This window comes from Frieseomelitta varia, unplaced genomic scaffold (genome assembly GCF_011392965.1).
Source record: "Frieseomelitta varia isolate USP_RPSP 00005682 unplaced genomic scaffold, Fvar_1.2 scaffold_264, whole genome shotgun sequence".
Classification (NCBI taxonomy): Eukaryota; Metazoa; Arthropoda; class Insecta; order Hymenoptera; family Apidae; genus Frieseomelitta; species Frieseomelitta varia.
Window position 1 is genome coordinate 35,983 of NW_025109995.1, and position 25,360 is coordinate 61,342.

Here is a 25,360-nt window from a genome sequence, read left to right on the forward strand (position 1 = left end):
ATGGCTGTATCAAATATATAAATATATATTTATATATATAATATATATAAATATATTTACATTTATATATAAATTATAAATATATATTTATAATATATAATATATATTATATATATTTATATATATATAAAATATATTTTATATATGTTTAGTGTACGAAAACTGCATGCCAAAATGTATCATGGTTCCCTTAAAAAAAAAATCTCCAAAAAGTCGATTTTTACAAGCCGGATTACCAGAATATCCCCTTAAAATATTTCTGAAAATATTTTAAATATTTGTAAAAGATACTAGTGACCATCGTAGCAGTCAGCATGTTAATGTTTGTTCTTTGTGTAACACACGTGACGCGAAGTTGAGTATTCTTCAGTTTTCCTACAGTAAATGTACATATGAATATAGCGTGCCGCTGTGTATGAATAAACCGGACATTCTGCAACTATGTGGCGATTGTTTTGTCAGTCAACGAAACGGGTTCACACGTACGCACATCCCATGACTTTCATGCGAATGCATGGGAGTGGCGATAGCTAAAAGCGAGTGGGTTTTACGGTAGCTAGAGATGACGTGTGGCACAACGAAACAATAAAATATCGCTCTGCCTCGGCTCACGGCATAACCTTATGCGGCGGCATATAATTCCGAAGTTCGACGATACTCTTTACTCGTGATTTATTGCAATTATTTACGAACGATTACGATTGCAACATTATCTCGCTGTCGTTCTTCTTTTTTTTTTCTCTCGTATTGGCTGGCTCTGTCGTCGGATAACACGACTGTTTCTACTGATTTATTCGTTCATTGATTTGCAATCCGGTTGAACAGAAATCGTTCGTCCCCTTTGCAACTTTCCCTTTTATATTGATTGTAAATAAAATTTCACGAGAACAAGATTTTTGAATTCTACGCTGTCTTTTAAATATTTCAAGTGAAAGGGAGAAAAATAACAATTTTTTATGCAAATGAATACAAATTACACGATCGATATTTTTAGAAATAGAGCGAAATTTATCCGCAATTCCATGATCAAATTCATACAATCATATCGCACAAAAAACGCCAAAAAGACAAGGTTGAGAAATTTTATAAATAGAATATTTAATTAAATTTTTGAAAAATATTTCATTCGTATAACTTAAATTCATGATGTGAAGTGAATAACTTTAAATTGTTAAACCTTCTGTAAGCTATTAATTATTCTAATTTATATTCGTAAAAATAACAATGTTCCATTTATTTTATATTCAAAATTTATTGATTCTCTTATATCAGGATGATTCAATAATTATCCGCAATGCGATTGTGTATAACATTTTTCAAAATAACTATAAAGATTTTGTAACCAAACGCACCTCATCCATGTTTGTGACATCTTCAGAAAAATATATTCTCCACTAAGAAATTGGTTTATACGTGTATCTGTGACCAGTTTTAAACTCATTCATACAAAATTGAGAAAAAATGTTCTTATATTGAGCTAAAAGTCTTTTATGTGTAGATATTAGTCTCTGATATTTCTTTAGATTACAGAAGTCAACCACCGTTATTGTCAAGATTAGATTATGGATTTTTATGAATTTTTAAATTTTTACAAACATAACTAAAAAGATAGGATTTAATTAGAAATTTGTTTCATCTACTAAGTATATGTTATAATAAACACTCTACTTTAGATATTTTGTATATTTTTAGTCATTGCATGCATATGTTTGTAGCTTCCAGTTTTCCATAAATGTATAAAAATCCGCAATCTAACCATAATAAACAAAAAGAAATTAAGTTAGTTGTACATACAGTTATCATAAATGAAAATTGGAAAATTCAAGAGTATGCTACAGCCAATATAACAAAAAATATCACTGCACATAATTAGGGTAATTCAAAATGGTAGGCCAATTAACTACTACTAAAAGTAGCCAATTAAATTATTTTGTATAAAAAATCGATAGATGGGAATAGTTACGTTATAATTTTTCATTTATAGATCTAATTTTTGTTGAATATCTTGTAAGAAACCATTTTAAATTCGTACAAAAATTAATTCTGTTGTCTCAACTCTTTTAGTTTTCATTTAATTGCGTTCCAGAAAAAAGATAAGGCCATCTCTTTCAGAATTACCCTTAAAATTATTATAATAAAAATTAAAATAAAATATAATAAAAATTAAAATAAAGAATTATAATAAAAAATAAAAATATTGAGGAAATTAAAAGTGTTGAGTATATGAAACATCTTCGTCATGATACGTGGTTCAGTTAGATAATGACAATATGATGATAAGAAAGAAATACGTAAATAAGAAATATGAGACTATGGATTTATTTCGCGAAGGAAATCACAGGACATGTAAGTAACAGAGAAAATTAACGATAAATCGTTTTATAAGGATTTGCAACAAAACTAGATCTCTCATACCTAACAAGAAGACAGTTACATATTGCAAAGTTCTCAGCCCCTATCGCGAAACCCAAAAGAAGAAAGTGAAACAGTAGAAACGCGATAATATCCGTATATTCATCATTCTCGATAACCGGGACTAGTTAGACATCGTTTGAACGCACGTGACGTGATAACGGCGTAGCCCGTGGGCTCTAGGTATGATAACTTAATGGACAAACACTGTGTTCCTGAACATCTACGGCTATAAGCTAGTCATAAAATCTAGGATACTTCAAATTGTTTCAAGTTTTATATTGTGTTTATCTTTTTTTTTTTTAATAATTCATCTTTCAGCAATTTGAATTTAAAAATTCAAATTTAAATGATACGTTTGGAATCTTAACACTATCTAAAATCTAGGCTAAGCCTTTCATGATTCGCAATAAGTATATTATATATAATATAATATTTTAAATTAATTTTGAATTTTTAATTATGTTAGTTTTATATCACGATATTTCTTATATAGATAATATTTATTCAACAATAGTATAATATATAGAATAAACGAAATTAATAATGTAACAAATAAATATAATAATAATATAGTAAATAAGACAATATATAATAAATAATATTCACTTAACATTGATTGTATTCGCGCATAAAAGGAATGTTACGTATTACGAATGTTATGTACTTGCCACATATAATGCAGAAAATGGTAAATGCTGAAAGCACTTCCAGTAATTTTCCCTTGTTGATTCTTTTGAGTCTTCAGTGATCCTGTAGTAGTAATTACACAATTAACTTGATTAATGATTCATGTTTACTGATTTTTTTTTCGTAAATTATGTTATGAATAATTAAAATTATTACGAATAGTCACATAAAATGGCAATTCGAATATGAAAAAATTGTTATCAATAATTTCCAATCATGTTCATACTATGGTACATTTACCATTGTATATTAATATATCAATTTATAATCTCTGGAAGTAACAAGTTTTAAACCTTAAAAGTTTCGATTCAAAGTCAAAGAAGTATTGATAATCTTAAGATTTGCGCGTTCTAATTTTTTTGTACGACTGAGACTCAGAATTTATCATTTGAGACTTCATTTTCCAGTATATCGAGTTTTAAAATTTGTCAAGCGTGAATTCAATTCAGCTAATTCTAAAATAGAGAGATGTGAAGGTAATAAGAAAAAAACGTAAAATAAAATTTTTTCATTTAAGACCTCGATTTAAAAAAAAAGAAGCTTTCTAACATATTGGTTTGATATAAGTGTACTTGATAAATTTTTTATGAAAAAATTTTTGACTTATTTTCAAACGTAGAATATTCTGTTCAAACGTAGAATGTCTGTTTATTATTCTGATTATTTTCTGGAGCAGCAAAATTCAAGTATATTTAACAAGTTTCCAAACTCAATTTTCTCGAAGCTTCACATGGAAAAATACTTATTCTTTTTATTTGAGTTATTTCTTCATAATCATCCTCTATCAAGTGTTGCACGTCCTATTACATTTTGTAAGAACCGTTTATTTTAAAAATGGCATAAATCATTTTACACTAATAAAAAATGGCGATTCGTTTGTGCAGAATTATTTATACTGAAAAATATTATATTAGCAAAATATAATATATTAGAAATATATTAGAAAAATATAATATGTTACAAATATATTAGAAAAATATAATATGTTAGAAATATATTAGAAAAATATTACTAATAATATTAGATAAATATAATTTATTAGAAATATATTTAAATATATATTTAAAAAATATTAATAATAATATTAGAAAAATATAATATATTAGAAATATATTAGAAAAATATAATATATTAGAGATATATATTAGAGAAATATTAATAATAATATTAGAAAAATAATATTATTTCTAATAATAATAATATTTTCTAGGCATGTTAAAACGCAAATCCTTAACCTCTTGCGCTAGTAACTGGTTCACGGACCATAACGAGTGACCAAACCGTATACAATAATTCGTCGCTTTCTTTCTGAACTCGTCGGTATGATATCATCTGGAATTAGAAAGAAGCAATAAATTTATCACTAGAAATTATTGAGAGGTAATAAATCTATTATTTATTTTGCCTGGGTTATATATCAATATACTTAAAACTGAGAAAATATTGCAGTTTTGGGCCAAGTCCATTCTCGACACGTGCGTGACACGTCATTCCCGCGCGAAACGTTAAATATCTCGATTCAAAGTGATGCCACTATGAAATTAAACGACTCGTGTACAGATTCGAAACGATTCGAAGTGTCTTCAATCCCATCACCGCTCCAACCTAACTCTAGAACGACCTAGAGTTCAAGTCGTATGATTTGGGTGGTGTGAGAGATTACGTCAGAGACGCAGGAGTTCTCGAACGTGTCGGTTGGCGTGGTGGCTCGAGATCTTATTTTCTTTCGTTTCTCCACGGTTCCCCTTCTCTGGAGGAGACTGAACGGTAGGACACGAATGAAACGAGCCACGGGCACCGAGACCATTAGTCATAAGGACCACCGTGCGAGGCTATGGCCATTCGTGGCTCGTCGGCATGTAGGCCAAGCCTCTGCAGGACATTTTGTAAACACGTTATCGTGAACACGAAAATCTGGCTTCCCCCTTCGATAGACTCTTCTCTTTCGAGTGTGTCTCTCGAGTTTTTCAGTTTAAAGAGGACTGACCGAAAACGCGTGGGTGGTGATGTTTAGAAAGTTTCCTCTCCACTTTTGGCTTTGCTCATTTAGAGGGTCATAAATCTCGCGACGGAGTTCTGTGACAGTTGGAGTATTCTCGAAAGATAGTTAAGCATCCTGCCTGCTCTTGGTATTTTTAACTCTACTACGACCTTCGGGATCTCTCTCCGCATCTTTCCTTTTTTGAGGATTTTTCATTTTTTATATCGTTGAATATAGAAAATTGAAAATGGAATATAGAAATAATATAGAATATAGAAAATATAGAATATAGAAATATAGAAATATAGAATATAGAAACATAAAAAATTGAAAATAGAATATAGAAATATAGAAAATTGAAAATGGAATATAAAAATATAGAAAATTGAAAATAGAATATAGAAATATAGAAAACTGAAAATGGAATATAGAAATATGGAAGATTGAAAATGGAATACAGAAATATAGAAAATTAAAAATAGAATATAAAAATATAGAAAATTTAAAATAGAATATAGAATATAGAAAATATTGTAATATTATGTATATTTTATTTCCAAGTATTTTTACATAACAATAGAAACATGCCAAACAGGAAAAAAATATTCAAAAAAAGGGAAAATGAAAGTAGCAATCTCTACAAAAGTTTAAGTTTCATAAGAAATTATTTTTAAAAATTTCTCTTTCGCTATAGTTGCATAAGTTTCTCAATTTTTCATCGGGAAATAATCGTAGTATGTGTAAGTATCTATCTATCAAAATTTTTCTTCCTCGATTCCTTCCGCGATTGCTGCGATCTTGAATAGAACAATTTAACGTAGGACAATGAGCTTGCAACTGTGAACGTGACTCAGAGTATTCTTAATTTTCTACTGTAGGGCAGTATATTTTTGTGCCATTAGTACTTTTTGATGATTCAGTCCAACGTGTTCCGGAGTAATTCATGATACAGGGAACGCGAAATTTGATGTCATCGTGTTGTTGTTTTCTGATAAAAATAGTCTATTACTTTTCTGGTCCGTGTAAATTTACAGCCTCCCGTGGGGTAATATAGTGCTGTCATTTTTTCACTACATGTATCAAATTACTTTTGTTTCTCTTATTAAATGTTGAAATTTAGTATTTAATACTACATTTCCCCTTTTTTTTTTGTATTTTCAAGATTCAATTTTCAATTTTATTAATTAATAATATGGTAATTTTTATTGTTACAAAATACTTAACGAGGACTAAAAAGTTATTAAAATTTATAAGATTGATAATAAAATCTGTGAAACATTATTATATAATTTTTACTTAATTTTTTTAATTAACAATTTTATATAATTTTATAATTATTTGAAATTATATAAAATTATCAATTAAAAAAATAATTTTATAATTTTTAATATATATAATTTTTACTCAATTTTTTTTAAAGAAATGGTGAATAATAATTAAATGATTAAATGATGAAATTTGATGTTTAATATTACGTATTTTTTTATTTTCAATATTCAATACATGCTTTCTTACTTTTTAAATTATTTAATATGATAACTTTTATTGTTAAAATATTTATTATTAAAATATTTTGTAATTAGAAGATTAATTTAGTTGTTATACAATTTGATCTGAGTTATTAAAATTTGTGAAATCTATTCATTATTGAAAAATGAAATATTGGTACAAATTCTACGTAAAATTAAAAAATTAAACAATAAATTTTAAATGTAGGATAATGAATAATAATAAGTAACAAGAAATATAAATTTTTTATTTGAAATTTATTACATTGACACGTGTAACAAGTATTAGCTAATAATATATAAATATTAGATATGATAATAGACTATAATCAATGTAAGAATATATATAAAATAAATTATTAATAATTTAAATTTTGGAAATATTTTTAAATAGCATATATTATGATATATGCTATTTGGCAGATGATTTAAAATTAATTGAAAGTAATTGTAATTAATGTTGATTAAAATCGCAGAATTGAGTATTAATAATGTATAAAATATTCATATACGAAAAATAAATAAAGTATTAAATTGCAATTTGTCAAAATCTGTAATAATGATTAAAAGTAATCAGTACTTATTATTTTATAAAAGTAACAATAGATATAAATTCATTTTTGAAAAAATTGATTTTCAAATAAATAATTCCAAATACTAGAGACACGATGAAACATGTAATATTAAATTATATTTCTTATAGTTCTCGATTATCTAATGAAGTGGATATTAGTACTGTATATCTGACAGTATGCAAGTTCTTAGCAACCTGTTGAGCAAGTTTAATCGCACCTTAATCTACTCATCATGCTGCCCACAATATTGCAAGCATATACAGGGTGTTCATAAAAAACATATTTACAGTTTTAAATAAATTATGAATATAATTACATGAAGGTTATATATTTAAAATATGTAGAAAATATTTCTATTAATATGTATTTAATTTAATTTTTCTTATTTAAAGAATATAAACGATAAACATAAACGTTTTATGAATACAAATTGAGAAAACACGCTGCTGTTATAATATATATTTATATAATATACACTTATATTATATATTAATTTATACTACAGTATACTATTATATATATTAATTTATACTACAGTATACTATTATATATATTAATTTATACTACAGTATACTATTATATATACTTATATTATATATTAATTTATATTATATAATAATTTAATACTTTATACACTTTTGTGAAAAAATTTGGGACACTGCTTTTTTAAATAAAAAAATAAATTTTAACAGAAATTTTAAAAAAATTTATCAAATATCTTGTTTTGTTGATGAAACTATGAAATGTAATTTTGATTCTTACGAAACAGTTGAAGTAAATCAATGTTTTATGAACACCATGTATCTTGTAAGATTTTTCAGCCAGTTTCGAAGGCACTGTAAAACTTGTCCTCGTATTATATCAACGTCAGCTTCTATTATGAATTACGTTTTCGTTGAACAAATCCGATTACAGCTTTCTTTACATAATTGCATAATAAATCGGAATGAATCCAATATACTCGGCAATTTATGATACTTGTCACAAATACTATTATATATATGCTAAAATCTTATCATCGCCGTTCTCTCATGCCTAACAAGTGCTATAAAAATGCTACATTTTTGCTCATTTCCACAATGTCATGCAATAAAATGTGCACTATTCAACAATTAAAGATTTTAATTAAAACATTATATATGTATTACGTATTGTATTAAAACATTTTAAGCATAATTGGGGCTCAGTATTTATGACTTTTTTTGTCCAATTTTTACCACTTTTCGAACCATGATTTACAACATTTTTTTTTTTATAACATACTTTGCAAAGTTTTCACATGATTTTTTCAGACAGTTATATTTGATAAGGCTTATACCTGTAAGAAAATATAGTTATCATACGATAAATTAACTATGGATATATGTTATGTCACGTGTAACTATATTATTTATTATTTTGTCATTATAGCTTAGAATAATGAAAATTCTCTTGTGGCCCCTGAGAGCATCACATAAATTTAACGTGGCAATCGACGTGTTGAAATAAGATAATACGAGTATAATATATGATATATTATAATTAAATTACAATAATATAATATGTTAAATTAATATAAAACATAATAAATATAATATCATAATATTAAATAATATTAATAATTAATATTAATAATATCATAACATTAAATAATATTAATATTAATAAATATAATAAATATCATAATATTAAATAATATTAATAATTAATATTAATAATATCATAATATTAAATAATATCAATATTAATAAATATAATAAATCTCATAATATTATGTAATATTATTATTATTATATGATATATTATTGCAATATGTATAATTACAAAAGATAAAAAAAGTTCTTGCATCGATGCAAGTTGTTTCTGATTCGTCTATTGGCCAATGCCGAATTGCGACACGCATCGCAACATAAAACTTACGAATCGCACCATTGTTCAACGTACATACGAGATATAAAGAGTTAAAAAATTTTATTCAGTTCGAACGATTCGATGAACAGAACGTCCCATAATCTAAACTCCATGGCAAACGTTTTGTCCATCGGCATCTTCCACGGCGTATCCTTCGGGCTCGCATGCAAATCACGCGGTAACGCATGCTCGTCTCCTTCTGTTTCCATCGTGTCGTGTTCTGCGGTCACCGTGCGTCGTTGCGTAGGTTTGTTCATGAACGTGGACACGTGCGCCGGCGGAAAGATGGAACCAGGGTTATTTCTGTCGTCATCAGTCACTCGTGGCGGGCTTAAGCCCCTGGTGCACGGGCTCAGCAGGAGAAAGGGAGTAAAACAGGCTGGTTCATCGGCGAGACACAACACAAAATCGCTACCACGTATCTGTTCCTTTTCCGGAACTTTTTCACTCACGAATCGTGCAAAAACGAAGTGTAGTTCGACGAACTTGCGAGGTTGCCGGAAAATTGACTCTTTCGTTAATTTATTTATGGGTCTTTTCGCGACATGATTACGAATTAAGGTACAAACATATTTTACATATAGATTTCATTTTACAAACATATTTTATATATTATTTATATATATTATACATATTATATTATATATAATGTATATTAATTATATTATAAAATTATAAAATATATATATATTTTTATTTTATATTTATGTTATTATTTATATATTTTTTATAGATTATTACTTTATACATAGATCATATGTTATTATTAAATTAAACGTGCTCGTATCATTTTTTTGTAAAATACTTTATTAGATTCTACGTTCTTTTTTACACATGCTATTTAAATTTCATTGTTGCATCTTTATGATGGAATTGATGGAATTACTGTAAATTTGGCAAGTCAACGTTGGTCATTCTTACTTCTTTTCTAAACTGTATAGTTATTGGGTGTAATATTTCAATACTGTGACATTCTCGAAATTAAATACGACTATTGAATTTTTCAAATTAAAATACAAAATCTAGTTAACAAATTTGTAAAATTAATTATTTTATTTTGTATTATGTTCTATATAATTATTTCTAGACAAAATTACGTTTAACATTGAAAAAATATTCAGATGATATTATATAATTCATGTGATATTACGTAATGCACAAAAATAAAAATAAAAATATGCATAAAAATAATATAAAAATATAATAAACAAAATTATGTTAATTTTATTAATTTAATAAAATTATTAATTAAATAAGTATGTATTATAATAATATGTATTAATTATATTAATATATTATATTAAATTATATTTATTAATTTAATATGCTATATTAATTTGGATATCCTTTTTATTTAACAGTAGAGTTAAATATTGAAAATTGTTAATCGAATATTCTAGTAATCTTTAATATCTATCTAATATCGTATTGGTATATTTAAAAATATTTTTTTCAAACCCCCCACTTTATCGCTTGCGTTCGGAATCGTCTAAAATATATTGTTTCGGAAATGTGGCCAGTATTACGTCCTGGAAAAGCAAGACTTAAAAATTTATTACGAGTATTGCTGTTTCCTATTATGAAATTATAAGAACATGATAATGAAGTATATAAAGTACTAAAACGTAATTGATTATAATGAATAAAAGGGACTACATTTGAAAATATGTAAAAGAAAAAATAAGCTGATACATCAAAATAAAATACATTAATGAATTCCGTCGAAGAAGTTAAAATTTAGAAGCTAAGTTTATATCAAATATTTATGCAAAGAGGACATGTAAATAAGATAAATAAAATAAATAAATATAGATAGTATCTATTAGATACATAAATGGATAAATATAATAATGAATAAATATATCAACTATTTTTTAATTATTGGACTGCATTATCATATTTTTATACTATTTATATACTATTACTATATTATACTATACCATATATATAATACTATACTATACCTTAGTATATATTATATTATATATATAATATATACTATAGTATAGCATAGTATAGTGTTATATATATATATATATATATATATATATATATAATATGATATATACTATATATATATATAATATGATATATAGTATAGTATAGTGTTATATATATATAGTATAGTATAATATAGTAATAGTATAAAACTAGTATGATAATGCAGTCCAATAATTAAAAAATAGTTGACATATTTATTTATTATTATATTTATCCATTTATATATATATATATATATATATACATATAGTATGCTATATTATATATCATATTACTATATCATACTATTATCATACTATTTTTATGTGTTTATATTGCTTAGCACAAAATTGAATAGAATATTAAAAATGTACATAAAGTATACTGTTTTCCGTAATATTTGATACATAAAACAAATTTTCTTTCCAAAAATTTCATCTTTTGGAATTATATTCTGAATTTGCGTAAAGACCATTTGCAATCCAGTTATCACAACGAACGTTACTGCATTAGTATTCACCCGGAAGCAATGGATCCACCCAGTCATCGTTATCAGTACCAGACCAATTCGATAAATTTTGCGTCGGAAGTAAGCTTTTGAGATTTTGATAACGAATACGGATCAGGATCGATGACGACCGTGGTAGCGAGCAGTGATCTCGGAGGCATCTTCGTCGATTATCGTCGATCGCTGTTACGTACATATGTACCTCAGCTACGATTTCATCGTGATCAGAAGCAAGCAGCCCCGTTTCTTCTGTGGTAACGACCATGCGACGCAGGGTAAGAATTCTATGCGAGAAGGGAGGAAACTGGCCGACTGGCGCTTTTTTCAGATAAGATCGAACGAATGCGGGAAGCGTCGAACGTAGGCGGGAGTCCCGTTGGCACTGGGTACAGGAAGGGGTTGGAAAGGGGAGAGAGGCAGCCAGACCAGGAAATCAAGCGTCGCGCCGATCGAAATCGTTGAATCGCGTGGCCGTTCCCGATGAATCAGCGTTACGCGCGCGCTTGTTAGCGAGGAGAAGCTTCCGCGAAGCAGTGATTAGGAAATTTTGATGCATCGAGATACGTGACGTTTGCTTGAGACGACAGTGACTAGAAGCATGGAATACGTGGATATTGCTGCCCAGGAGTGGTTATAAAAGAGATTTTTGTTTTTTTTTTTAATTTTTCATTGTACATTTGAGATAGATTGTAGATTTTGTTTTCTACAAGTAAATAATGAAACTTTAACTCTCGATCCTATTAACTCACGTCCTACAGTAGTCCGTTTGAGCAATTATTTACGAATGTTTTCAAATAATTTATATTAATTTAATTGATATATTAATATATTAATTATAATATAATATTATAATATAATTATTAGTATATAAATACATTAATTATAATATTGTAATATTATAATTATTAGTATATTAATATATTAAATATATTATAGTATATAAATATATTAATTATAATATTATAATTATTAGTATATAAATATATTAATTATAATATTATAATTATTAGTATATTAATATATTAATTTATATTAATAGTTTTTATATTAATAGTATTTATAGTTTATTAATTAATCTACTTACGTAGCACAATAAATACATCATACATAAGTGGCATATAATAACAATGAAAAAAAATTTTTGAAACTTAAAAACACGTCAACGTAATACAATTGTTGAGTAAGGCAATTGATAATTGACATCGAATGATTAGATATTATTTTCCTTCATTTGTATAACGAAAAAAGCAGTCTGGTTTATATATTTGTTTGCACTGTTATAAATTCTTATGATGCAAGTTATAATTTTTTTATTGTCTAGTTCAACTGATTTAAACTGAGCATTATTTACTTTAAATCAGATAGATATCCTTTAAAATAAACTCTTTTTTATTATCTAGTTCAACTGATTTAAACTGAGCATTATTTACTTTAAATCAGATAGATATCCCTTAAAATAAAATCATTTCTTTATATTTATAAACAATCTCGAGTGACGCTAAAATCTATCAAGATATGGAGACTATAATTAAGAAATATGGAAATATGGAGACACAACTAAAAAACTAAGATTTCAAATGTATACTATTTTATCTCGTAATATCCATCAAATTTCATCACAATTGGTTGCCGATTCTATTCGGAAGTGCAATCCTTAAATTTTCCATAGATTCATGAAAATCCGTACTTCAATAATCAGACATCATAACTGTTACAAGGCAAATTTTAAGTTATAATCTAAAAAATTAATACGTTTAGTTAAAAATCGTATATGATTAAAATTTTTTTATTATCAGTAATAATTCCGTGATGGGAGTTTTATTTTATTTCTCGCCATTGATAACTACAATAAAATTTCCGTTATCGATAATGATTATTGAGAATGAAAAAACAATTTCGCTTACTTATTGGTTACTGGCAATCAACATAAAATTTCCGGAATTGATAGCAACGAATCGCGAAAAAAGATTTTGGTCATAATTGTTATTTATAATATTAATAATTAAATTAATAAATATTAATATTATAAATAAATTAATAAATATTAATAATTAAATTAATAAATATTATAATAAATAAATTAATAAATATTATTCATAAATAAATTAATAAATATTATTCAGTTATAATTGTTATTTGTAACAGAAATAATTAAAATTAATAAAAATTAACATTTCATATTTTTTACATTTTTTGAGATTCACTAACTCTCATTTAAATAAAATAACTCTTATTTAAATAAAAATCTTTACTTAATGACGTTTATTCAAAAAATGTTGAAAACAAATGTTATTTTTGTACTCACAAAAGTATTCTTTTTTTAACATTATTGCAACTCGCAGCGTATGTATTTTTCGGGATTTCTGAATCCGAGAAAGCACGTAGTAGAGTGATTCGCGCGCGATTCACACAAGTCTCCAGCGGGAGAACACGTGGAACGGTGCATTTGCATTTCAAAGCGACTTGTTTCATTCTCCGATTCCTTCTCGCTACTCGATCAGGCCGACACACGGTGCGCGCAAATAATTTACACTTGGCAGAATCATTAACTAACAATTGAAAAAATAATCTCTCTCTCTCTCTCTCTCTCTCTCTTTCGTCTGATATCACAGAACATTCATTGCTAAGTTGAGAAAGCAATAACGTGACTTGTGGGTGTTGGCTTCAAATTAAATGGCTGTCGAAGATTGATCATGTCAGACAGCCAACAAAGAGAATCTTCGAGAAGCTGCAGCTTGTATAAAAGTTACAGCAATAAAGGCAATAAATTAGTAACTGTTCGCAAATGAAAATGTAGATCCCAGATTAGATTTTTTTGAATGTAATTGAATAGACTATGGATAGATTTTTATGCATTTGTAAGAAAGTGGAAATCTACTTTCTTAAAAAGATAACAATGTGATCTTAAATGAAAAAATTCTATTCTTTGTTTTTGACAATGTTGTTTTTACATCTAGAATTATCTTCTGTTGATTAATCACTCCTGTCCAGGTTGCAATTAGCTAAATTCAAATATTCTCTGTCGAAAGCGAAGTTTTAAATGTTCTTTGTTATTATTTCTTTACTTGTTTTATATAAAATATTTAAAATAGAATATTTATCGTATCATGGCGAGTAAAGCCATTTTTATACTTATAAAAATTTAAAAATGCATACAACTCCAATTTGTATGCCGTAAAATTATTTTAAAAGTAATTTTAAAAATTTTATATTTTTTTTATGAAGAACTTAAATACATACGTCTCATTTTGTAATAATTTCCACTCATCTGTCTTTTCATTTGCCTTCGTAATAAATTTTTCAAATTGTAAAGAGACTTTATGGACACCCTGTATTTTAGTGAACTACGATCAAGTTACAGGGAGCTCGCTTGCAACAGCGAACATCAAAGAATCTGTTCGCAAATTCGAAGCAAACCTATTACCTCGCAAACTGAGTGTACATTGGGGAAAACTGTTCGCTAGCAGCTCACGAACTGTTCGCCAATGTTTGTGTGAACGCGGCAGCTCGTAAACTACTTGCAAACTGTTCATGAGCTTCTCGTGAGCGCAGTTCTGCCAAGTGTGGACCCAAGGTAACACAGCAGAAGCTCGCGTGTCGATTACGCGCGTTTACCCCTTTCAAATGTCCGAGATAGTCAAGAATCCGTGAACCTGTTCACCGATGCTCGTTTGTTGTTGTCACTTGCAATGCTGTATCTCTTCATGGTAACCTGTTTGCTGGTGTGCAACTGGTTCCGTGCTGTGAGCTCTCTCAAAACCTGTCGATGCATACACGTATCTTGAGGAAATTACAAGATAAATCGACTGTTCGTCGTTTCTTCAATGACGGGAAACTTCTTTTAGCGTCATTTAATGGCATGTTTCCCTTCTTCCGAGTGAAATTTTACGTTGGCCAATGTCATAGGTAATTGGAAAAAATACGGTTCCTTGAAGAACATATAGAAAGATACAATGTTCATGAAAGTATTTGAATACCTACAGGATTGATTATAAATATTATCAGAAATGTTTCAAAGTATGCATTATTATTAACAACGAGACAATTTGATAGATTAGATACTTAGTTTTACAAGATATTATAATTCAGATTGATTTGTGTATAAAAAAATCATTGTATTATTAAACATTAAAAACATTTTATGAAAACGAAAAATCAATTGTAAGCTTCTAGTCAAATAGAAGTTTCTAGTCAAATGTAAGAAGTAAGGAAATTAAAAGTTTGAGAAAGTTTATATACGCCCCATGCTCTTTTGTGATAAGAATTAAAAAAAAAAAAAAATAGAATTAAATCAGACAAAAATGAATTGATGGTATTGGAATTTTATTTGTGTTTTTAATAAACAAGATATAGTATTGATTGAATAACATTAGTACGCTATATTATTTTTTATCAATATTTGAGAATGTATTTAGAAAAATATATACTTGTAAGGATAGCTTATATTAATTCATTGTAAGTGTATAGAAAACAATTTAAAAAAAAAAGTAAAGTAATAGATAAGTATAAAAAGAAAAGTAAAATAAGAGACATTTAATAGATGTATGTATCTACGTGTATTTCATTTTATTAACTATACTTATAATATTACTGAATTCGATTGAAGTCTTCAAGACATATTTTCTTCATATTTGTAGGAATTAAAAATGTAAAATTCAATAGTGAAGATAATATTGAATTTTAGATTAATATGAAAGAAGGAGTATTTAAAGTATATTCGCATACAAATATTTTACAAATAATAAATTATACAAAGCTATAAGTCACAATTTGAAGTTACAATTCAGCATAATTCAAATTAATGAAACATACTATATAAATAAAATTTGCTATGTAACTTAGCACATAAGTAAATTTAAAACGTAATTCTTGAGCAGATATCCAATAAACTTTCAATTTCAGCAATAAGTAAAAAAACTTTTGTTTCAAATTTACCTTTTTTTTTCCAAAGAATTCTATATTATATTATATACTATATTGTATTATATATTATATACTATATTATATATTATAATGTATTGTATTATATTATTTATCGTTTTGTACATTGTATTTTATTATTTACTTTATATTTTAAGTTATTGTTTATTAAATGTTATTGCATTATATCCATCAGTTCAAGATTTCATATTTCATTTCTATCTAACGTGTTTTGTTATTTAATATATTTTATAGGTCAATCCGCACTGTATGGAATGAATAAAAGTCTAAAAAATAGCGGCCTTTTCCCATCGACTTTCAATGTCGCTGCAAAGGCTGACATCTTTGTCAACGCAACTTGCGGTGAAGACGGACCAGAAACCTTCTGCAAACCTTCTGAATCATCGAGATGCGGTGTTTGCGATGCTAGGAGCCCGGATCCCGGCAAAAGGCATAATATTAGCAACATACTGGACTCGAGCCCTGGAAAGTGGTGGCAGAGTCCAACTCTTGCCAAAGGAGATCACTACGAGTACGTGACCATAGTTTTGGATCTTAAACAGGTAAGATGCTTCTGCATAATATTAATAGTGTTTTTTATTATTATTTATTTTGTATGTTGTGGCTTTATCAAGTATTTTTATGACTTCTCTACTTTTATGAACATTGATGAACATTTGAATTTATAATTTAAATATATTTTATTAAATATATTTAATAAAAATTTGAACAATAACTTCCTGTTTTAGTATTTGGTATATTTAAAAAAATTTGTTATCATCTTTCCCTTATCCTGAGAATGTTTAACAAATAGTTTGTTATATTTTCCTTAAGTTAATAATACTTAAAAAATTTAATTGGTTAGTTAATAATATTTAATTTAATAATACTTAATATAATACTTAATATAATTTAATTGGCCAAGTTAATAATACTTAAAAAATTTAATTTGTGAAATTGTATTAAATCTAATTACATTACAATCTTATTTTTTAACTGAAGTTTTTTGGTCATACCGACTATAAAATTACGACACTATAGATTAAATGAATATAATATTCATTTTATAACTTATCGAACAACTCAGTTTCCTTGACGAACATAGTAAATCTTATTCATAGTAATTCTTATTTATTCTGAAAATTTATAATTAAACACTGATAATTGTTATCGTGAATCTATTAATAATAAATATATAGTGTACAGTGACAATATTTCAATGTTTTGAATATAACTGTGAAAGAATTTTGCAAGTTATTGTAATAGATCATTTTTAACAAAAATCTATATTTAAACATGTTATTTAAAGAATGTCCATAAAGGATGTTCCCGACTCGTAAAAACTCACTATAATCCTTTAACGAATCTAGCTGAATTAACTATAGAATTAACTTATGAAAAACCGTAAGAATTCAAAATTTTGTTCGACTATTTTTACTCCATCACATAATTTATTACTTTACTCTATCTTTAGATTCACTTCAAATTATTTATAATAATTTAATTTGCTCTATCACATAATTTAATACAATTAAACATCCTCAAATCGAGTAATTCAAATTACAATAATCATTCATCATAACTTACAACAATAGCAGCAGAAGTAGGAGATTTAAAAGAAAGAACCTTTCCCTCAATCTCATTATTACCACCAACGCACGAACCTGAATCCCTAGCACCGTTGCCCGTTCCAAAGGTTAAAGAAAGAAAAGACAATGCAGCGGGACACAGCAGACACACACCGCGTGATCCCGTGAGAAAAGTACGTTTCATTATTCAAAGAAGCCGGTATTCCAAGCCGATTTATCCTCCTCTCGTGTCCCCCTGTTCAGCTCTCTTCTCAGCAAAACTCGAGTGGCCTTACATTACGTCGCCATTAAAGGGCCGTGTAGCGCACGGCCAACAGAGAAGAAGGCTCCCCCCTTGTCCCTTCCCGAAAAATCGTAAAGTCGCCTTTTCCCGCTCGTTAGGCTCGTTTCTCGCATTGTGGCCCGATTCGTTTGCCTTACGAATTTATGTCCCCTGCGGTCCACGGTGGCGGCGGCGGCGAAAAAGAAGATAGGGGTTTAGAAAAGAACGGAAACGCCGGGAAAAAGAGAGGATCGAGGCGATGCCGATTACGCGAGACCGAGCAGAAACGGAGATAGATAGATAGATAGGGCGATGGGTTAGAGAGGGAGGATGGGCCTACTTTCTGGCCTGTTTCTTGGAACTTGGCATACAGCGAGCAACTGGTATATACACATACCTGCGGGGAAGCGAGACTCGGAGCAAATTGCGGGCGGCGCTGGCGAAAAACGCTTTTAACGAGCAACGCCGGCCCTTCTACTCGGATTCTCTCGGTAATAAGGACGCGGGGCAATCGAGAAAGCGCGAGGGACGATGGTTCTGCAAACAAGTTTTCCGTTAATTATATGGTCCTAGCTTTTGATAAACTCGAGGACCTGTGCCTTTTAATGGAAATTAAAATGGAATCTAGATGGAAAATTATTTTATCTTTAAAAATAATAATATATTTTATATTTGTTATATTATATATATTATATTATTTTATATTTTATATTTAAAAATAATATAATATAATGTAAGATATATTATATATTGTGTGTGTTTTTTTTTTCATGTTTTTCAGTAGAACTCTACTTATTTGAACCAAATTTTAGTCAATATCTCATTGAATGATGTTGACTAAACTAATTGCTAATTAAAACCATTTATTTAAACCTGTATTAATAATTATAAGGGATTAAATAATATTATTAATAATTATAAGGGATTAACTAATATTAATATATATATATATAAAAGGGACTAAAATTAAGGTTCTTTTCGTTTAAGAAAAAAAATCTTAAAAAAGTTGGAATTTGTATATTTTGTATAAAGAAATATCCGTTTTTGTGGAATTTTTATAGAAAAAAGTGAATACTTTTGAATAGTATTCTCACAAAACAAATATTTAAAATCTGTATAATAGAAATTCCATGGGGAAAAAGATATTTTAGAACTATTTTTATATTCGAGTAATATCCATTGAATAGTAATTCAGTGTCAGTTTTCAAATACAAGAGAATACAGTGTTAGTGTCAAACAAGAATGTTTTTAATATTTATGATCAAATTATTTGTTCCTTCGACGGAAAAATTTTTATTTTTATATTTTATAAGTTCCATTCTATTTTTATAAAAAAATCCATCAAACTTGCTTTTGGTATCAGGAAAAGTATATAAGATATTAACAATTTTTTGATATATTTTTTTCTGACAACAATTTTTTGATTAACACATATAAAGATCAACTTGAAAAATTTTTTTAAATAGAATCACATAATTTTTAAAAAATGTCCAATGTTAGAAAACCATTAGATTAGTAGATATTATTTTTATTTTAATTGAATTATAATAAAATCTATAACACATGATTTATCTTTATCTTGTTTTATCTTGTCTTTCATAAGATGGATTTTAAAAAATTTAAATTTAATCATTTCAGATTATGGATTATTAATTAAATACTAATTATTTATTAACTGACACCTACATATATTCTAAGATCTTTGAATTTTTGAATCATACATTTTTTAAAAGATAGCAGCAGGATAGAAATATTATCAAACATCCTTACATTAATTCATGGATACGAAACAGTTGGTGATTTAACACCTACACATCATTGTATATTCGTTCACTTCGTCTGGCCATTGTCACGGAAGTGAATACATCCTGGTGATGTTAACTCGGCATACTAGAAGTCGATGCCAACTTGTAAGCCATGCTAACGACCTCAAGAATATCTTTCGTAGCATTAAGATTGTAAATACTATAAGTTGTGTCTCTTGGAATAAGACGATTCTGCGAAATCCTAAAAACTGACAGCTCATTGGTGGTTTTGATAAATTTCAAACGAATTCTCGAAACAAAAACTTCAGCTGAACGCAAAAGTGATTGATTATATTTGTTTATATTTATATATCTATTTTAATATTTGTAATTACTGCTATACGAATTATTAATTTTGTAATTTTTTGTAATATTTATAATATTCTTATCGTCGTTATTTTTGAGGATATAATTAACAAAAGGGAACCTAGATGAAAAATTGTTTTATCTAATGGAAAACACTATTTTGTATATTCCATACATAATGTTGTGTGTTATGTACGATTCTACATAGTTTTGTATTTTAAAATTTCGTATAATGTCATTTAATTAACTATAGTTAGTTACAAAGTGTAACTGACGTACAACGTATATGTGTGCATACACAAAATAAAGATATATACAGTCAGTCAGTTACACACGTTTTATATTCACTTATTTATGAATTAAAATTAGTCAGAAATGAAGATGTTTTTAACATTTCTAATATAAATAAAGTAGGACAGAAAAATAACCATTCAATTACATTACATTTAATTAGTAAATACATTCCATTAACTTAGTTGACAACAACAATTATAATTCGATACAGTTAACAAATAAATTTAATTCAATATATTAAAATGTATAAAATGCATTCTTATTATTATTATAATAACAATAATTTTTATTCACTTTACTGTACATATTTATTTTGGTATTTAGATTTTTGTGAGTAATTGTATTAGTTAATACATAAAATTAATTAATTCAATATATTAAAATTAGTTAACACATAAAATTAATCCAATATATTAAAATGCATAAAATGCATTCTTATTATTATTATAATCACAATAATTTTTGTTCATCTTACTGTACACAGTTGCCATTGCATTTAGATTTTTGTGAGTAATTATATTAGTTAATAAATAAAATTAATTCAATATATTAAAATTAGTTAACAAATAAAATTAATGCAATATATTAAAATGTATAAAATGCATTCTTATTATTATAATAACTATTATTATTATAATAACAATAATTTTTATTCACTTTACTGTACATATTTATTTTTGTATTTAGATTTTTGTAAGTAATTATATTAATTAATACATAAAATTAATTCAATATATTAAAATTAGTTAACACATAAAATTAATTCAGTATATTAAAATGTATAAAATGCGTTCTTATTAGAATCACAATAATTGTATCAGTATTTATAATCACAATAATCTTTATTCAATTTACCATACATATTTATTTTTGTAAGTAATTGTATTAGTTAATGTAAATTAACTAATATGTTCTTTTAAACAAATAATGTTCAACATCCTTCTTTTCCTATTTCAAATATTCGAAAGTTGACAGATGTGGACTCCTGTACTTAACTGACTGTGTATATTGCGTAATTTGTCGGTGTTGTCGGGATTGGAGTCAATGTTGCTCGTTAGAGGTGAAACTGTTCGCGACCGTCATAATCGCCACCGCCGTTTTAACGTGATATTAATCACAGTAATCAGTCAGGTCTCGGTCAACGTGTAATCATCCTGGATGCTCGGCCGTGTTAGCGAGCTCTTTAAAAATATGTCTACGACACCTCATCTCATTCTCCACGTCCTCTATCTTCGAAAATATCTCAAAATAGTTACATGTGGAAATTTGAATCATTGATTTTCGTTTATTTGTTCCTTGATTTATGTATGTCCATGAGGATGTTGGATTATAAACGATCCGCCAGGAACGTCAGAATTAAAACGCTTGAATTGCAAATTAGCTCTTTTCATCAGGTAAATGAGGCTTCTCATGGCCAATTTTTTTGTGGTTAGATTTAATTTCGATGATAAGAAAGGTTGTATTAGATCAACGTGTTTAACGTTGAATTAATCTAATCTGAATTGTCCATCAGATTATTGTAAAAGTGTTGATATTCTCCTTGTACTCTCGCTCAAAAGTCTTTTTGTTTTGAATCCTTCGTGGGCAGTCATATCTTTTGCAACTTCTGCGGGCAATCTGGGTCATTTATGATCGCGACTTATTTTTTTTTTTTTTTACTATTTTGTTACTTTAAAAAAATCTGAACAAAATTCTGAGATGCTTACTGGTCTCTGCTTTAATATATTTGTAACAAATAATGAAATTTTTAAATTGTATGGATATTTTATAATGTAATATTTCAGATTCTTTATTGTGAAAAAAAAAAAAGAAAAGAAATGATGCAAAAATATTTTTTATTTTCTTTGCATTTGTAGAAAATTTGAAAATACAAACACAATGCAGAAAATATCTAAACTGTAGAATATTTATTGTAGTACTTAGTAAGTGGATGAAATAAATTTTTGTTTAGTTATGTTGCTAAAATGTCATAATAAAATATATACGTATCTGCAGGCTACTTATTGCATAATTTATTCTATCTTATAATTCATGTATAACTTTCATTACTTATTAATCATTTACCTTTCTGCAAAGTAGACTCAACCTTATATCTTAATAAACAAGCAATCATTTCAACGATTACTTAATCATTCTAAAGTTTCGTAATTTTATTATATAAACGAGCAAATGTAAAGTAGAATCTTCCATATTGGAAAGTGTTCAATTAATGGAATTTTCGGATATTGGAATAACTACTTTTCTCACATTTAATGGAGTATTTAATCTCACTATTTCTAAGTTTATATATTTTGAAATTTAAGAGTGTTATATTTTATGGAGAATCGCTGAACTGTTTGAATTTTTATCTAATAATTTTGCAGAATTACATTTATTTCATATTTGAATGTCTCAACGTAATTATTTCTATCATCTCAACGTCTCATTATTTCCGTTTGCAGTTCGAGTTCATAGAAAAATTATGTGCAAGAAACAGTCATTTATAATTGTTTTTTTTTTTTTTTCAGTAAAACGTTGTATTTCATATTTTAGGAAGTTCTTTTTACAATTATAAAAAATACGTTAAAGATATCATAATTCTATAAATCAATTTAGTACAAGAAAAGACATCTGTTACTAGTCTAGACTTATATTTTAACAGAATGTCAAATAAAATTTGTAAAATTTTATTTTTAATTTATTTTTTCCTGCATCAAAGAAATTAAACTGATAAATAAAATAGAATAAAATAAATAAATAGACGCGTGCGATAGATTACATAAGGTATAAAATTCGAATAAAACAACGTAGAATAAAATAGAGTAAAATAGGACTAAATAAGTAGGATGTAATAAAACAAAGTAAAACTGGATAAAACAAAGTATAACTGGACCGTGTCTAAAAGAAAGGCTGTTAGATTTGAGAACAAATTACAAAAGTCAGACAAGTAACATACAACACGCGATAATATTGTTATGCCAGCAATTTTAATGGAATGTTCAAATGATAAAACGTTCGGAGTCCGAATGTGGGAGTTTCTACTGCATTAAAGTATAAAAGAAATAATCTTAGAATAAAAAAAAATATTTTTGGAACAAAATTAAAGTAAATAATAAATATGAAAGAAAGTAGTTAAAAATAAATTGAAATATAAATAAAATTAAAATATTATATTAAAATATGAAAAAAATTAAAATATTGTATTGAAATATGAATAAAATTAAAATATTGTATTGAAATATGAATAAAATTAAAATATTGTATTGAAATATGAATAAAATTAAAATATTGTATTAAAATATGAATAAAATTAAAATATTGTATTGAAATATGAATAAAATTAAAATATTCTATTGAAATATGAATAAAATTAAAATATTGTATTTAAATATGAATAAAATTAAAATATTGTATTGAAATATGAATAAAATTAAAATATTCTATTGAAATATGAATAAAATTAAAATATTGTATTTAAATATGAATAAAATTAAAATATTGTATTGAAATATGAATAAAATTAAAATATTCTATTGAAATATGAATAAAATTAAAATATTGTATTTAAATATGAATAAAATTAAAATATTGTATTAATATGAATAAAATTAAAATACTGTATTAAAATATGAATAAAATTAAAATACTGTATTAAAATATGAATAAAATTAAAATATTGTTAAAGAATCACAACAGGAACCGCTCGAGAATAATAATGATCATCATTTGTCACGAGCAACTAGTCAAATTAATGAATAATTATCGTGCACGTGTCGAGGTTACGACACTATCTCAAAAGTAATCGTCGCGTTAATATGAAAATAAAAATTCAACAGCGAAGAAGCGAAATAGCTTACACGTTGAGATAGACTTAAAATGTTGGAGTGTAATTAGAGAACTGGAGGATGGGAGCCTGCGTCTCTAATTGGATACTGATTGCAAAGCTAATCCTTTCTTGGTGAGATATCTATGGCGAATAATCGCGGAATGTGGTACCGGCTGTGAAAGGTGAATTCTCGGTAATAATTAATTAAAGAGTTTCGTAACAGACGCTTTTAATACGATGTTTGCAAGAGATGGCGTTGTTATTATTAATATTATTGTCGCTGATGATATGCTGAGAAAATGTATCAATGATTAATGTGAGGCTGGGTCTGAACGATATTTTAATTATATGTTATCGTGAAAATTACGGAGAAATATGAGTGATCGATAGTTGAAAGACTGACGATGAAAAGAATATAAATAATTGTGTTAGATATTAGGAAATGAATGGCTTAGATCTTTTCGTGCATGCATTGTAAGTAGAACTTATTTCACTTAAATGTTTTTATTACGTAACTTATTTTAAAACAGGTTTAGGTAACTATTCGTGTGTCATGATTTTTTATTTTGAAAAATTTGCAAAAATCATCATTATTTTTACAGTGGTTTATGAAGGTATTTACCATGTTATATATTATATATATTATATAATTATTATATTAACATTATATTAATTATATATGTTATATATATTATATAGTTATTATATTAACATTATATTAATTATATATGTTATATATGTTACATAATTATTATATTAATTAATTATATTATATTAATTATATATGTTATATATGTTACATAATTATTATATTAATTAATTATATTATATTAAT

General features: G+C 26.6%; 1 protein-coding gene across 1 annotated transcript in view; it reads left to right on the top strand.

The window, feature by feature from the left end:
- LOC122528831 (laminin subunit alpha-1) overlaps positions 1 to 25,360 on the top strand; it is a 370,357-nt gene that overhangs the window by 13,097 nt on the left and 331,900 nt on the right. Inside the window, exon 2 of the mRNA XM_043654368.1 lies at positions 16,720 to 17,027. Within this exon, the coding sequence (XP_043510303.1) occupies positions 16,740 to 17,027 (288 nt within the window). The 5' untranslated portion in view covers positions 16,720 to 16,739. The remainder of the gene's footprint in view (positions 1 to 16,719; positions 17,028 to 25,360) is intronic.